Raw genomic sequence first — 16,529 nt, 5'->3', positions numbered from 1 at the left:
ATACATTTCCATGTGCTAATCAGCTCCAGGAATAAAAGAAAGGCTGTGGTAAAAGATGTTTTAAAAATGAAACTCTAGTTATTGAAACAATTTTTTTTCAAATCTGCATTTGATAGGTATTGCTCTGGTGCTTAATTTATGCTTCAGTTTAAAAATAATATTTTTACCTAAGTGTACGTATACATATATACAACAAATATATATAGGCTTTAAGGGAGTTCCATTGGCACACTGAATTCAGAAGGAAACTAAAGAAAAGAACTTCATAAATTAAAAACATTTGTTATTTTCTACTTGGAAGTCATAGTGTACTTGTAATTATAGTCTTAAAAGAATCATGATAATAGACTACTTAAAAAACCAAAAACTACACCTCAGATTTATTTTCTGAGGAAGTTTATAATTAGAATTTCCTCATAAAATTAAGTCGGCAATTGGATGGTGGTGGGTGACAAGTAGATTCTACGACACAGATTAGATTTTTTAGTTCCACTCTCATTTGGTAGATCAGGTAATTTAGACCCAGAGAATAAAAATAATTTGTTCAAGATCACACAGCAAGTTAGTGGCAAAATCCAGGTTTCCTAATTCTAGATTCGGAACTCTTAATGCTGCCCCAGTATGGTATTTTTTTTTTTTTTTCTTTTCTATATCAACAGACTGTTCCTCTTGGCTGGACCAGGCAGCCTGGGTCTTATTCTGACATTTTGCTAAAAATCAATTGCAATCCTCAGCAAGATCTTTGAGTGAGGAACAATGGTAGGATGTGACCTTGAGAGCCTATAGAGCACTCAAGTATTTGATGAAGTTTGACTTAAACCTGAATAAACAAAGATTTATTTCCACAGGAACCATGCTGTAAGTTAAAATTATACAAGTTTTTCTCTATTTTGAGAAAACTTGTCTGTTTTTATCATTCACCACAGGGAAGGGATCCTCAACTCCCTATATACTTATTTATTTACAAAGCCTTCCGGTTCACTAATGAACTGCATAGTCCAGTGTCTAGATACCATCCCTCTTAAAGCCTCTACTTGGTATAACTACTAATACTGTTTTAGAATCAGAAGGGAGAATGGGATAATGAATGCATCAGTCACTCCCTTCTTAGACCCATGCATGCTAAACGGAAATGATGAGAGAAACACATGAATGCTTCTTCCTATGAAAATTCAGGCTACCAAATTCAGAAGAGGCACAGGAAAATGTGCTCATCATGCCTTTAACTATCCACCCCACTCCCAACCCCCCAAACCCTTAAGCATAATATATAGATCAGGGCAGGTCTTCAGGAATTCCCTATTTGACATAAACTAACTCTTTTTCTCACTGAGGACTATTTTCTTATGGGCTTTTAAAATAGGATTTTCTTGAAATGATCACGGGTAGCTCAGTAATAACTGTTAAGTGCAAAATATTCAGATATTAAAAATGCATCAAATATTTAGTAATCTTATATAGACTTCTGCTATATAAACATTAAAAAAATAAAAAAAATCTATGTAGAAAATTAATTGTGCTTTTTCAAGAAAGCTTGAATGGTTTATTTTAATAAATCTTTAAATATCTATTTCAGAGCTACATAGCAGTTTTAAAAAAAATGTTAACTATACTGTTGAATCTATTTTGAATTGATGAACCATCTCTGGCATCTTACATAAAATATACCATGAGGTTTAAGTAACTTGGAACTTTAAATTATGGTTTTAATAGTTGCCTTTACCTACACAGATGAAGGGATCTGTGGGCCAGGACATTTCTAATCTTGTCACTCTTCACTAATTCGTGGCACTGCTTCACAGAGCATGGAGATGTATCATGAATTGGTGGAGCATCTCAACAACTAAATGTTTTAACAAATGGCCTAGCTTTGATAGTAGAGTGTTAACAATGCAATGATAAACTAAAATTGATGTTGCAACTCGTGCTATAGAAGAGATAGAGTAGGTTTATGTTAAGAAACACGTTTTTAAGCTATTTGTGACAATTTCCATTGTATTACTGAGTTAGCACCCAATTTAATTTTTAAGTTGTTCTCTCTCTTTTTTTTTTTTTTTTATAACGGTTTCTCTATCTCTAGCTTAAATTTTTAGTGCCAGTGAAAATGTTATTTATAGGCTTGCTTTCCCACAAGCGCGACTGTTTTTGTTTTCTACCATGTTCCTTTCAGGTGGTATGACATGTTCAACTGGGATTATCTGCAGAGTGCTATTTTTTAATATTTCATAGATCCTGCTCCAAGTGCATCATGAGAGGTGATGGCAGTCGCCACTTTTCCATCTTCCACCATAAGAATTGTGCGTATTCTTCAAAGGTTTCAAGACAAGTGATAACATGTTCAATGTCATCGCCGAATGCTCCAACCCGCCGATGACACAGGCCTCCATAAATCAAGCCTTTCCAGGGGAAGTAAAAGTTTTCAACAGTGCATGCCGTGTCACGTAATTTGGCTTCCCAGGCCAGCAGTTAAATTAGAGAGCAACGTTTGTTCTTTGAATGCAGCCAAAGAGAATTCTGACTTAGAGGACCGCTTTGTTTCCGAAAGCATTAATGCAAGGCAGGGGAAGACAAATGCTGTGTGCTGAGGATAACAGAGATTGGAGAGAAGGGGAACATACTAGTCTCACTCACGGTGGTGTCCAAAGGGAGACCCTAACTATCCCTCCGGGACCCTGTGGCTCAGTAGTGGGGGAGACTCCTTTTAGGCCTTTTTCTCCTTATCAGTGACCTTGAGAAAAAAACTCCACAGAGGAGAGTTCCTGAAACCCTCCGAAGGTCCTCATGTGCTCCTCCTCCCAGCAAGTGAAAGGGTGGACCGCTAGCTGGTGATGGAGGAAAGACGCTCATATTTTGGGATGGAAATTCAGAGAAGTAAAACGCCCTCTGCGTAAGGTCTCAAAGACAGCTCGGCCTCCCTCCCAGGGGCACTGGCTCTACTTTAATCATCTTCTTGACACATTGGCAAGTTGACGAAAGTAAAGACGTTAAACTCTATCATTATTGAGAAGCACAAGAAAATGGCATACAGCACCAACACGTAGATGCCGAGTTTCTTGTCAAGTCTCCATTTATTCAGATGGATACCAAGCACCTGTAAGCAAAGAAAGAAGACGTTAGGCCTCTTAGACAAGCGAGGGCTAGGAGCCTTTTCAAATGACAACTCCATCCGAGAGGGAAAATGTCCAAGAACCCCAAGGACTGGGGGACCGCGTTCTAATGATGAGTGTAAAAAGTGACATCTCCTTAAACAAACCAGGCTGCCAGGTAACTGAGGAAAGGAGTTCAAATTTTACCAGTGACGTTCCAATATCCATGTGTAATGGGCCCTTTTCAGTCCTTGGCTTTCTTGACCTCCACTGTTTTTTACACCCTGTCCCAATGTAATGGATGCTCATCCTTTGCTCCACAGAGCCACACTTTTCTATTACTTTTCCTGTTTTCTTAACTCCATCTGTTTTTTGGCCTCTGATTTTTTTCCCAATCTTATAAAGTGTTCTAATAAAGTTCTCTAAACTGCCACCAACCTAGTGCAGGACTGAGTACTACAACTACCCAGATGACTGCCTTAGTTTCCTACAAGGTCTTCTAGCATCATTCATACTTTTATCAGAATAATATTTTTGAGACTTAGATGTCAGACCCATGAAGTTATTCTACTTAGAAAGGATGAGTGATGCCCTATTACCTCTCAAAAGGAGTTATTTCTCTGACGACAGATATTGAAGGCCCCATGAAATCTGATGTCACACCTTTCCAGCCTTATCTCACCAGGTACCATATTCCCATATCTCCATCACTCTCAACTCCTAAGTTTAATCTCCATTCGGATGTCAAAATTAAAATATAGCTCTGGCCACATCACCACTATCTCACTCAATAAATCCAATGCTCCCTATTGTCTTCAGGAACAAATATAAAGTTTTTTGTTTGGTGTTCAAAGCCGGAAACCTGCCTCCCCTTGTACCTCCCTCCATTCTTCCACCTTAATCTTTCCAGCCTTTTTTCACTTGAAGCCATACTATAAGCGCTGTAATCCAGTAACACCGGCTTTCTAGCTATTCCTCACACAAGATGCTTTGCCTCCTGACAAGTTCCAGTCCCTCTGGTTGGAGTTAAAATCCCACTTTTTATGAGAAGCTGTTCCTAATCCCCCTAATAGTAATGCCTACCTTCTGTTGATTATTTCCAATTTATCCTGATTATAGCTTGTTTGTGCCTAGTGATTTGCAAGCTGTCTCCAATGATTAGACTCAGCTTCTTGACAGTAAGAACTGCCTTTTGCCTTCCTCTATCCTTAGCTTAACTTCTACCATATAGTCAGCACTTAATAAGTACAACTAACAGGTTTGCTTATTGAATTTCTGTTGTTCTTCACTCATGTCTGATCCTTATTTGTTTTCTTGGCAAAGATACTGGAGGGACGTACCATTTCCTTCTCCAATTCATTTGACAGATAAGGAAACTAAGAAAAACAGGGGTCAGTGACTTGCCCAGGATCACACAGCTAGGAAGAATATCAGACAGGATTTGAACTCAGGTTTTCCTTACTGCAGGGCTGGCACTCTATCTACTGTGTTGCTTAGCTGCCCAAAGATACTAGAGTGGCCTGCTACATCCTTCTCCACTGGGTTAAGGTAAACAAGATTAAATGATTTGCTTAAGGTGACACAGGTAATATGTGTCTGAGATAGGATCTGAACTCAGAACTTCTTGACTCCAGGTGTAAGATTTTATGTGTTGAGACACCCAGATGCCTTGTAGCAAGTCTTTATAATCCAACCCAAATACCACTTCCTCTAGAAAGCCCTCCTCAATATGACTTTGACTCTTAGTACTCATCTAGTATTCTATACACCAATCATGAGTATTATAATTAGAAGTGTTAGTGTCTTATTTTTCTGCATTGCTAAACCCTAAATTTCTTTAATTCAATTCAGTTTTTTTTTTCTGAGGCATTTGGGATTAAGTGATTTTTAAACTGCAAAGGTGGTGCCATTCATGGAATTTTATCATAAAAATTACCCTATGTCACTGAAAGGCAGCTAGATGTCAAGTGGAAAGAGTGCTGGGCTAGCCCCAGACACTCACTAACTATGTGATCCTGGGCAAGTCACTTAATGCAGTCTTCATCAGCAAAATAAACTGCAGAATCAAATTACTCCGCTACTTTTGCCAAGAAAACCCCAAATGTGGTCATGGAGAATTGGACATGATTGAAATGAATGAATGAGAACAATTATTATCAAAATCATATGTCTGGTTAAAAATTTTTTTCGCTTTATTCTCATTAGCAAGGATTACTGAGAATTGGTGAGATGATGATTAATGGCTGACCATTATTATGGCAGCATGCAAATATAAAAATATTCATTTGGGACTAGACATAAATATAAAGACACATAGAGGATAGTTTAAGTTTCTAAAAACTTACAGTAAGAGCAACAGATCCGAGTAATAGGACAACTGAATAGACCAGCCCCTTGCTGTTTATTTTTACCTAGAAAAACAAAAGGAAAACCAGTTTTAATCTTGACTGTTTAGTATTACGAGACCATACAACCAAATGCAGTACACAAATCATCCCATAATCTAAACATTTTAGATTTTATCCAATCTGAGGATTTTAAACTAGAATGGAGTGTCTTAGGAGTCTCCTTGTCCAGCCCTCTCGTTTCACTGAGAAGGAATCTGAGACCCAGAGAAAGGAAGTGATGTCCTGAGATTTGAATCCTGGCCTTCCCACTCCACATCCAAGACTCTTGGCACTGTACTGTGCTATCTCCTTTGTCCATTCACGGCTTTTTACAGCTGGAAAGCACTATGGAGATCATTTAGTCCTACTTTCTCATTTTGTAGATGAGGAAACAAAGAACTTAACTGCATTATTCACCATTCATGCAGAATAGAGAAACATATATTTTATTACTTTAGCTTTTCAATGACAGTACTATTTCATTAAAACAAACAAGCAAAGACAACTAGTTCTAATAGAAATTTTAAAAATTCTCTTCTCTTTAACCAACATGCATCTAGCTGTAAAGGTCACCAGTCAGACTGATTTGGATTGGATAAAAGAAATTTACTTAGGTACTGTTGTAATTCTGATTGAATCGATCAAATTCCTCATTTTCATCTACTGTTGTTATCTCTTGGGTGTTTCTCTCACCCTAAAATGGGGAGATTAATATCTGTCTTTGTCTGCCTGGAAGGGCTGAGATGATAGATGGAAAAGTAATTCTAACATGCACAGGAAAATATTTTATCTTTATGCCTTTCCCTGACCTCTAAAGTCCTCCAATATAGAAAATGCTTAATAAATAGTGAAATCAATCTATCTCTCTTAAGGCCAGTTTTCACATCTGTAAAATGGGTTTACTGATATATTTGCCTTATCTACTTTGCAGGGTTATTTTGAGAAAAGGGATTTGTAAACCTGAAATCATTCTAGAAATGTGAGCTATTATTTTTGTGAGCTATTATTTTTATGAATGTTGATTGGGAATTTATTGTTGTTGAATTATTTCAGTCATATCTAACTCTTCATAATCCCATTTGAAGTTTACTATTTCATTGAAAAAGGGCCTTAAGAAGCCAGATATTTTTCACTTTTTCTGTGATAAGCACAGTTCAATGAATCCTTAGGAATGGCTGTTGTGAGGGGTAAGAATCTAAGTGAGAGTCAAAATTCTAGGTGTCAGGACTGGGTCTGGACAGGAGTTAATTATAAAGCCTGGGCCCAATCATGAAGGAGGTTTAGCTAAAAATTAGTATGGTTCTTGTAAGATCAATAGAACCATTTCTTGGTCTTTCCCTGAGAATACCCTTCATGTACTGGATCTCGCTTTTGTTTGTTGACTCAGTTTTTGAATTTTCTTGTTACTTCTCCATCCTAGCGACTTGGAACTTCAGTTATTCTCTTAAGGGTAACAAGCCAGCTTTGTATTATGGATTTTTATGGACTTTAGAGATAGAGGTCCTTGGCTAGAAGTAGAAGCAAGAGAATGGGCAAGGGAGAAAGAGAGGGAAGACAAAGAGGAGAGTGTGAGATAGGGATATGGGAGGGTCTTTTCACAAATCATATCCCAGGTGTTGGAATTTATCTGAACCTCATCTACTGAACTCACATCCTATTTCAGTGTTTAGACTTCAAAGAGACATCTAATCAGATGTCCTGTGGAAAGGAGGAGGTCACAAAAAGTCCTTATATTGGCTTGAGAAAGGAGTGTCACCAATTTCTGGGGAACTATACTATTCATAATAACTCTTTACATTTGTATAGAATGGTGGTTAGCATATAGTAAGCACTTAATAAATGCTTTTTCATCCATCCACTCATCCATCCAAGCATTCATATAGTGCTTTAAGATTTAGAAGGCACTTTTTTTTCATAACAATGTAGTCAGGTGATATGTGCATTCTTAGAAACAATTTATAGATGAGAAAACTGAATTTTAAAGGGCTAACTGAAATGTTCCCGGTCACACGTCTATTAAATATCAGAGCTGGGATTCAAGCCAAGGGCTCTTGACTTCAAATTCTGTGTTTTTCATGACATTATGCTACTGAAATAGAGATGGAAAGTGAGGGCGTATATGTGGTATGTGAAAAGATGGAGAGGGTGTATTTTTTCATACCCACGAGAGAACTGACCTGTAATTTATTATTTCTAGTTGGTTTTATAGTGCAAAGAAACAATTCAATTTGTTTAAAATGGAAGAAAAGTATACATACAGTTGATCCGTAATTAATGACCATGGTTTGCAGTCCCCACGGTATTCCCAGTCCCACAAGGATGTCAAATACATTGCTCCCTATGGTATTAGATACTGCCATATCTCCAAGGCCTAGGAAAAGAAAAAAAACAATACAACCCACATTTTATTAATCAAGCTTTAATGGATCTTGTGATCTCATTTTGTAGGGATTTCCTTCATCGGTACAACTCTTAACTCTCCTTGTTCCTTTCTATGCCAAGCAATTCTTGGCTATGTCTTTTCAGTAAATTTCATATAGGACACTTAACAAAAGCAAGGAAATCTTCCCTTTTTTGTTAAAAGAGAAAAGGAAAAAATAGCAAATAAACTTTAATATCTATATTTCATAGGCTCATTTAGCTGCTTCACTTTGAAATGCTCACTAACCAGATTCCTGGGAAACAAATTCACTATTTTTAAAAATATCAACTATAGACCTCACCTCCTCCCTGAATCCATCTTTTACTCCCCAAATTCCCAATGACGTTTCTCATCTCCTTCATCCAGAGTTCACAGTCAAGTATTTGATCTCATTAGTTTTTTTATTCCCATTTTGTCTCCTAAGAGTGAGCTTGAAGGCAAGCAATTGTGTCTTCTATATCTTTGTAACTCCATGCTAGGAAGACAACAGATAGCTCAATATCTCAGGGGACTCTGAAGCCTGGAAGCAAGTTTAAAATCTAAAGACTGGGTAATTTCTTGACTGGCAACCTGCTAAACTTTCGATTTGCATGAAATTTGAGGGTTACTAAAAATGTGAGTTTCCACAAGTGTTTTGATGTCACAGGAGGGTCATTATTGCTATGATTTCAGGAAGGTTGAAAATGAATTAATTATTGGGCCCTCTTGCACACTTATATTTACTCGGGCTGGATTCCCTCCCTAGACTAATTACCACCTATTGCTTAAAGCCCAGCTCCTGTCCCTCTTTCTCTGTAACCTTTGTCTCACTATTCTCACACATGACATCAATCTCTCTACTCTCTGTTCCATTTTATCTACCTTTGAACATGGCTGGAATGTACTCCATCCTCACTTTTGCCTTTCAGTTTCTTTAAAGCTTAATTCAAACACTGTCTTCTACGATCTTTATTGATTTGATCTTTTCAACTCCTGTTGTGAGAAGGCCGCCACATTAAATTAAAGCCCCAATAAATTCTAATGGCGTCCTAGTGTCTCCAGGACTAAATAAGAAAAATGTCTGGCATTTAAAATGCTTTATAATCTAGCCTTCTCCACACTTTCCATTATTCTTATTTACTATTCAATAGTTACTCTTCTATCCAGTAACACTGGTTTCCTGGAGGTTCCATGAATAATATAGTATCTCTCATCTTTTGGCCCCAAATATTCTCTTTGGCTGCCCCCATGACTGAAACATTCCTTCTTCCATTCTGACTACTGCATTCTCTGGCTTCCTTTAGAATCCCACCTCCTACAAGAAGCATTCCCTAGCCTTTCTTAATTCTAGTGCTTTCTTTTCCTTTTAAAATTATTTCTAAATTATCTTGTTTTTAGTTTGCTTTGTATATATCTTTGCATGTTGTCTCCCCCAGTAGATTATAAAATTGAGGGAATAGGGATTATCTTTTGTCTCTTTTAGTATCTCCAGAATTTAGCACAATGCTCGGTATATAATAGGCACTTAATAAATGCATTATTGATTGATTGATTGATTGATTGATTCCCCCTAGCTGTTCATTCCAACCTTTCAAAATTACTCTGTATAATTCTATCTATTCTTCTGTGTTTATATAATGTCCCCTGATAGAATGTAATTAGTTGAATTTTGATCTTTGTATGCCATCATCTGTGCTTGTCACAAACACCCAAAATATTATTATTATTAATATAAATATAATTAAATATTAATCATATTAATATTAATGGATTTCAGCTCATGGTAATTAGAAATTATGTGGTTAAATAGTTTCATTTTATTAAGGTTCAAAGTAAGGTCCAAAGGATCCTGATTTGCTTTAGTTCACACAGTTAATGGCACAGTTGGGACTAATACTTGGATTTCCTGACTATGCTTTTATTATTTGACTGGTAATCTCACTCTAAATTTATTTCTAAGTAAAGCAATCTAAATATTTATTAAGTGAGGTAGCCATTTGGAAGAATAATATTCAGGTTGATTTCAATTCTTGTAAGATCATGAGGGGGAAATGAGTTACATCATATATCCAATTCTTTAAAATGGCCTATAAAAGGAGAAAACTATGCTCTAATGACAGTTTTAATGTACCAAAACCTAAAGACTTTTGTGGATTCAGAATAAAATCTGGTCCCTGTGGATCTTAGAGACTGGTTATCATTCAAGCCAAAGTGTTGAGGAATTTTGCTACTTTTGTGGCGAATAAAATTTGCTTCAACTATTTAATGTGTTTTGAATTGGAGGGGTCCTTTGGTATCCATTAGAATACTTTCCTGCCCCAATACCTACAATTTTACAGAGAAGGAAAATGAGAGAAATTGTTTTACTATCAATCAATTTTACAATCAATTATTCAGTTAGGATCCAGGCCTTTCTCCTTTATTTCCTCACTTAAGGCCCAGCCCCTGTGAAAAACTAGCCTCTGAAAGACATAACTGATTGATGAGATGGTCCTAGCCCTGAAGGAACATGCTCTTTAACTTGGGCAGGAGCCCCCCCAAACTAGGAGACCTAACTTCTATCTAGAATGTAAACAAAATCCAGTCTGGGTAAATTCTCACTCCTAAGGAGAAGAGACACCTCCCTTAAAATGAAGGAGAAAACCACACTGAATGTTCTGGATGGAGATGGATTCCTCCCAGATTGCTGGAGGCAGAATCGGTCATATCACATATCTGATTCTTTAAAAATGGCCAGTAAAAGGGGAAAACTGTGTTCTAGTGATGGTTTGTTTTAATTCGCTATTAGCATGTAGAACTTACAGTTCAGATGGAGAGACTTTTATGAATCCAGAATTAAATTTAGATGCTGAGTCTTTGACTTTGTTCACCATTCAAGTCAAAATGTTGAGTGAGGATTTTTGACAGACTCATGACATTCTCAGCAGGAGAAGCTGAGGATTGCTAGCCCACCTCCTCACTAAATGTCTATTAATCAGGCCTGACTTTCTCTTGCAAGGGACAGTTCCTTTGGAAAAAAGGATATAAGGCTTTTAAAAGGCTCTCCATGGGTCAGCTTTGGTTACCAAGAGAACTCTATACAGTTAATAAACACCTTACATGCATAATCTTCATGAATGCAACTTCTCGGCACATTAGCAGATAACTTAATGAGTTGAGGGGGAAGGAGGTGAACAATTATTTCTTCATGGGTGGGAGGTGGGGTGGGGAGGAATCCCTGGAGGACAGACACATTATCTGTTTCCTGGCCACCTGAAACTTTTCCAGGATGAAACTTGCTAGAACTTGTACCTAAAAGAATCACTGTCTCCTCCACATCATGATCTTAAGAAAGATAAAATCAACCCATTGCCTTAAAGTTGGATAATGGAAATTTTCTTAACAAAAAGGAAGCTTTCTATATTAAGGCAGACAGTACTTTGAATTCTTCTCTATAACTTTCAGTACCCTGGCCAACACAAAAGAATTTTATTTTCTATGGGGAATGATTATAGGTTTTCCTCCAGGAATTTAATTCTTAAGAATGGGCTCAGTATGCAAAAGCTGTCACCTGGTGCGAAAGTTTCCATCTCTGAAGAGATAGGAGCTGAAACCGCTTGGAGCACAGTTCTTAAATCGCTTTTCTTCTCCCAAGTGTGAGATGTATGAATACATTTTCTCCTTTAATTTAGTTTAAACAAAGGAATGATGGAATAACCACCCACAGGTGTCTTCTGGGTGTAAAGCACTGAATAGAAACTCAGATGCACAGCGGGCGGCTTGTCATTTAAAGGAACCAAGGCAAGCTCTGTTGTCCTAAGCACAGAATAGCAGAGCTGGATGGGACCTTAGAACACGGAATGTTTAGAACTTAAGATGTCCAATTGTTAACTGAACTCCATTCAGTTAATTCCAGATCTTTTCCATCTTCACAGGCCTTACTACTTTTTGACTTTCCTGACCACCTCCCCTCTCTTTCTTTCTCCTCTCCCATTGCTTATTCATTGTTTCCTCCTGGTTCTTAATTCTTCTCAGTCACCATCCCAAAGACTTCTTTGTGTTCAATCATTTCCAGTCATGTCTCACTCGGATTCTTCTTGGCAAAGATACTGGCTTGCTATTTCTTTCTTCATCATGGGGAGGAATCCTACCCATTCTTAGCAAAGAAATGGTTTGCCATTTCTTTCTCCAGCTCCTTTACAGATGAGGAAACTGGGGTAAAGTGGGTTAAGTGACTTGCCCAGAGTCATACAGCTAGCAAGGTTCAGAGGCCAAATTTGAACTCAGGTCCTCTGGACTACAGGGATCTTTATTTGTGGAAGGATATCTGGCAGGCATGGTACATTTAACTTGTCTAAAATGGAATTCTCTTTCCCCCATTAACCTGCCCCTTTAACAAATTTCTCCTTTCCCACTAAGGGCAACATTCTCTTTCTAGTGACCCCAGTTTTAGAACTTTGGAGACAACTTCAACTTTCTCCTTTCAACTTTCACCTACTACATTCACTTCATAGTCAAATCTTTAGATTTCCCTTTCTATACATATGCGTGCTTCGTGCCTTAGTGTAAAGGTTAATTTTTGTAAAGGTACTCTGCAATGCCAAAGAATAGGTATACTCCAGTAATTATGCAAAGTCTAGCATATCTTTTTTAAAAAATTATTCTATTTCCATATTTCTGGCATCTGTTCCCTTTTCTTTTCTCACAAAACCACCATCCTACTTAAATCTCTCACTACCTTTCTCCTTTGGACGATCCAATTGTCTTCCTGCTTATATTTCTCCTCTCCATTGGGTTCTTTACATAGTTGCCAAAACAAACCTCCACAAGGAACAATGTAATTCTTCCTTCTAAAAAATGATTGCTTCCTATTGCCTGCCTCTAAGATATGTAAAAAAAAAAATCCTCAGCCTTCCACAATCTAGCTCCTACTTATATTTCTAGCCTTATCTCACACAAATTCTACTCATAATCTCCTCATTCCAGTCAGACCGACCTGTTAGCTAGCTATTCCTCAACCCAAGGTATCTTCCCCACATGTATCTAAGCAACTTGATAGCAGAAATAGTTTGTTCAATCCATGTCAAACCTTTCTTCATTTGCACAGGCTATCTCCTCAGACCTAGAAATCCCTCCTGTTCATCTTTCCCAAATCCTGTTCTTCACTCAAAGTTCTACTGCTTTGAGAAGTCTTTCATTCTCTCCCACTAGGGCTTTCTTTCTTCATATTATTTTGTCTTTTATTTATTGGTGTGCATTATATATATAATATAATATAAATAATAATTATATATATATGGTGTGCATACTTTCCCTCACCACTGGAGAATATAATATAAATTCCTTAAGTAGAGGATAGAAGAAAGAGGGATAGACTAATTAATTTTTTCAATTGTATAATAGGTATTTAATACATGTCAGCTAAATTGAATTAAACATTGATTATTAGAGCTAGAGAACTTCAGAATAAAGAACATTAAAATTGGAATAAAAGACTTTAGAGATTATATAAAATAAAAAAAATAAAACCAATGGATTTATTTTTAGGTAAAGAAATTAAGCTTCACGGAAACTGAGTGGGTGCCCATCAATTGGGAAATTGCTGAATAAATTGTGGTATAGGAATATTGTTATGATGAACAGGTTGATTTCAGAAAAGCCTGGAAAGATTTATTATTTTTTTTTTTTTTGAGGCTGGGGTCACATAGCTAGGAAGTGTTAAGTGTCTGAGACCAGATTTGAACTCGGGTCCTCCTGAATTCAAGGCTGGTGCTCTATCCACTGCGCCACCTAGCTGCCCCAGCCTGGAAAGATTTAAATGAACTAATGCTAAGAGAAGTAAGTAGAACCAAAAGAAAATTGTATAGAGCAACAACAAAATTGTATGATAAATCAACTGTGATGGACTTTGGTTTTTTCAACAATGAGGTGATTCAGGACAATTCAAATAAACTTGTGATAGAAAGAGTCATCCATATCCAGAGAGAAAACTGTGGGAAGTGAGTATGGATAATAGGTTGGTATTTTCACCTTTGTTGTTTGTTGTTGTCTGTTAGCTTGTTTTTTTTTTTTTTCTCATTTTTTCCCTATTTGGTCTTATTTTTCTTGTGTAGCACGATAAATGTTAGTAATTAATTTTAATTAAAATTAATAATAATTTAAAATTAATAACAATATGTTTAGAAGAATTGCACATGTTTAACCTATATTGGACTGCTTGCTGTCTAGGGGAATTAGGAAGAAAGAGGGAGAAAAAATTTGGAACAGAAGATTTTGCAAGAGTAAATGTTGAAAACTATCTTCTGATGTATTTAAAAAAATAAAAAGCTATTATAAATTTTAAAAAAAGAAATTAAGGTTGAGATGGACGAGATATATCCAAATTTAAATGAAGGGACCACTGAAAAAGTCAGGACATAGGTATGGTTGGGTTATTCTGGTAAATAAAATCATTAAGTGTGTGTGTGTGTCCTGGGGTAGGAGAAGTAGGTTAATAGGGAACTCAAAAGACAGAAGGACCATTCAAAAATCCCTTTCTAATGGTGCATTTTCAGTTAAGTAGGTACTAAATAGTAAATGACATAAAAATTGGGGGTAGAGAGGAAGCAGTCCTAAATTTATATCTGGATCCTTGTCTTCATCCATAATAGGTATGTTGCTTTTGGGGGGAAATAGTTGAAATGAACTAGTTTATAAATATTGTCATAAGACTGCTAGCAACTGTGCTAGGCTCTATTATACTAGGCTCATAAATATATGAGTAAATAAGACTCATCTTCCTGAGTTCAAATCTGGTCTCAGTCACTTTCCAGCTGTGTGATTCTGGGCACAGGTTATTTCACCCTATTTCCTTCAGTTTTGTCTTCTGTAAAATGAGCTGGAGAAGGAAATGGCAAACCACTCTTTGACAAGAAAACCTCAGAGGGAGTCATAAAGAATCAGACATGCCTGAATAACAAAAAATATCATTTCTCCATTTTACAGTTGAGGAACTTGGCCACACAGCTAGTAAATGTCTGAGGCAGGATCTGAACTTGGGTCTTCCAGGCTCTAGATCCAGCATTTTATTCCCTGTGTTACCCAGCTCCTAGAAATACCAGAAACAAAACATATGAGGAATTCAATGAAGTGGGAACTGAAGGAGAATGAAATAAGTTTAGCCAGGACAGAGCACTATACCCAGGGGTAAAACTAATATAAACAAAAATGCCACTGAAAGGTTGTAGAATTTTGATTAATTATAATGACTAATCTTGCTTCATGAGGAGAAATGATAAGTCAAAAGGCATTCTTTCCTTCTCTCCATGGAGAAGTAGAGCATTCTGGGTATGGAATGTGGCACATGCTGGCAGACACAGTTTCCAGATCAATTAATTTGCTCATTATAAGAGAGAAGATTTAATTGTAATGAGAGTTATATTGGGAAGAAACTATAGTATTAAAATGAAAGTCTTTTTGAAAGTTTTTTTTTTTTTTAAAGATAGGCCATAATTAATTTTCTACTCAACTGCAAAACTAAATAAAATTTTAACATTAAAAAACCCAATTATATTGCTTTTTGCTATTCACATAATAGCAATTTTTGCTTTAGAGATTAATTAATTAATGGCTGCTGAATAAAAATAAGAAAGATATGATAAGTTTTTAGGGTTTTTTTTTGGTTTTTTTTGGACCCACTGAACTGATAAATCAGGGAAGTCATAGTTTACCTAGATTTGGGGATGCTATTCTGGTGAGAGATGAAGAGATAAGGAATGGACAAGAGTAGGGGTAAATGGAATTCTTTATATACCAGAGCAAAAAATTATAGTTAATGGGTTAATATTACCTTGGAGGGTGATGCTAGTTGTGTTGGGTAGTTCAATACATTTATCTGTGACTTGACAAAAATCACAATTGGCATTTTTTTCAACTCTGTGGAATGTAAAAGGCAAGCAGGGATAGCTGACATATTGGTTGACAAAGCGTGGATCCTGAAATTATCTCAGTAGGCTAGAACATTGAACCAATGGCAACGTGAGATTTAATATAAATAAATGTAAAGTCCTGTAAGTGGATTCATAGTGTCAACACATACATGATGAGGAGACGAAGTTAGATGTTAGTTTGTCTGAAAAAGATCTGGAGATGTTAGTGGAACACAAATTCAATATGAATCAATGGTGTAATCTCATCACTAATAAAAGGGACATCATCTTCAAATAAATATTGGAAGACTGCTATACTTGAATCCCACCCAAATTTCCAGGATAAAAATCACCAAATTCCTTCAAAGGATCTTTGTATGACGTGATCTTGAGGCTATTGGATAGCAGTCCTGAAATCAGGAGGACTAGAGTTCAAGTCCAGCTTCAGACACTGAATTGCTGTGTGACCCTGAGCAAGTCATTTAATCTCTGTCTGCCTCACTTTGCTCAACTGTAGAACGGGAATAACAATAACACTTACTTCTCAGAGTTGTAAGGATCAAATGAGATCACACATAGAGGCACTTAGTAAATATTTCCTTCCTTTTCCCTTTCCCCAGAAGAAAAAAAAGCTCCATTTCAGAAGAGGAAAAGAAAGAGGGTACTATGGGTCTGAAGCTTCCCAACTTTTGTCTACTGGGTTCTGATTTTTCATTAGTAATTTCATGAAGAAAAGTCCCTCTTTGTCTTCCAAACACTGGAAATACCA

At 36.7% G+C, this 16,529-nt stretch overlaps 1 protein-coding gene across 1 annotated transcript in view; it reads right to left on the bottom strand.

The window, feature by feature from the left end:
- Positions 1 to 2,484: 2,484 nt before the first annotated feature.
- The window catches only part of SLC24A4 (solute carrier family 24 member 4), a 240,438-nt gene continuing 226,393 nt past the window's right edge, over positions 2,485 to 16,529 (bottom strand). The window contains 3 exon segments of the mRNA XM_074289649.1: positions 2,485 to 3,091; positions 5,432 to 5,497; positions 7,732 to 7,844. Of these exon segments, the coding sequence (XP_074145750.1) occupies positions 2,939 to 3,091; positions 5,432 to 5,497; positions 7,732 to 7,844 (332 nt within the window). The 3' untranslated portion in view covers positions 2,485 to 2,938.

The sequence above is a fragment of the Sminthopsis crassicaudata genome, chromosome 2 (assembly GCF_048593235.1).
Source record: "Sminthopsis crassicaudata isolate SCR6 chromosome 2, ASM4859323v1, whole genome shotgun sequence".
In the NCBI taxonomy this organism is placed as follows: domain Eukaryota; kingdom Metazoa; phylum Chordata; class Mammalia; order Dasyuromorphia; family Dasyuridae; genus Sminthopsis; species Sminthopsis crassicaudata.
The sequence above is the reverse complement of the archived record's forward strand: the minus strand, read 5'-3'. Positions and strand labels throughout refer to the sequence as shown.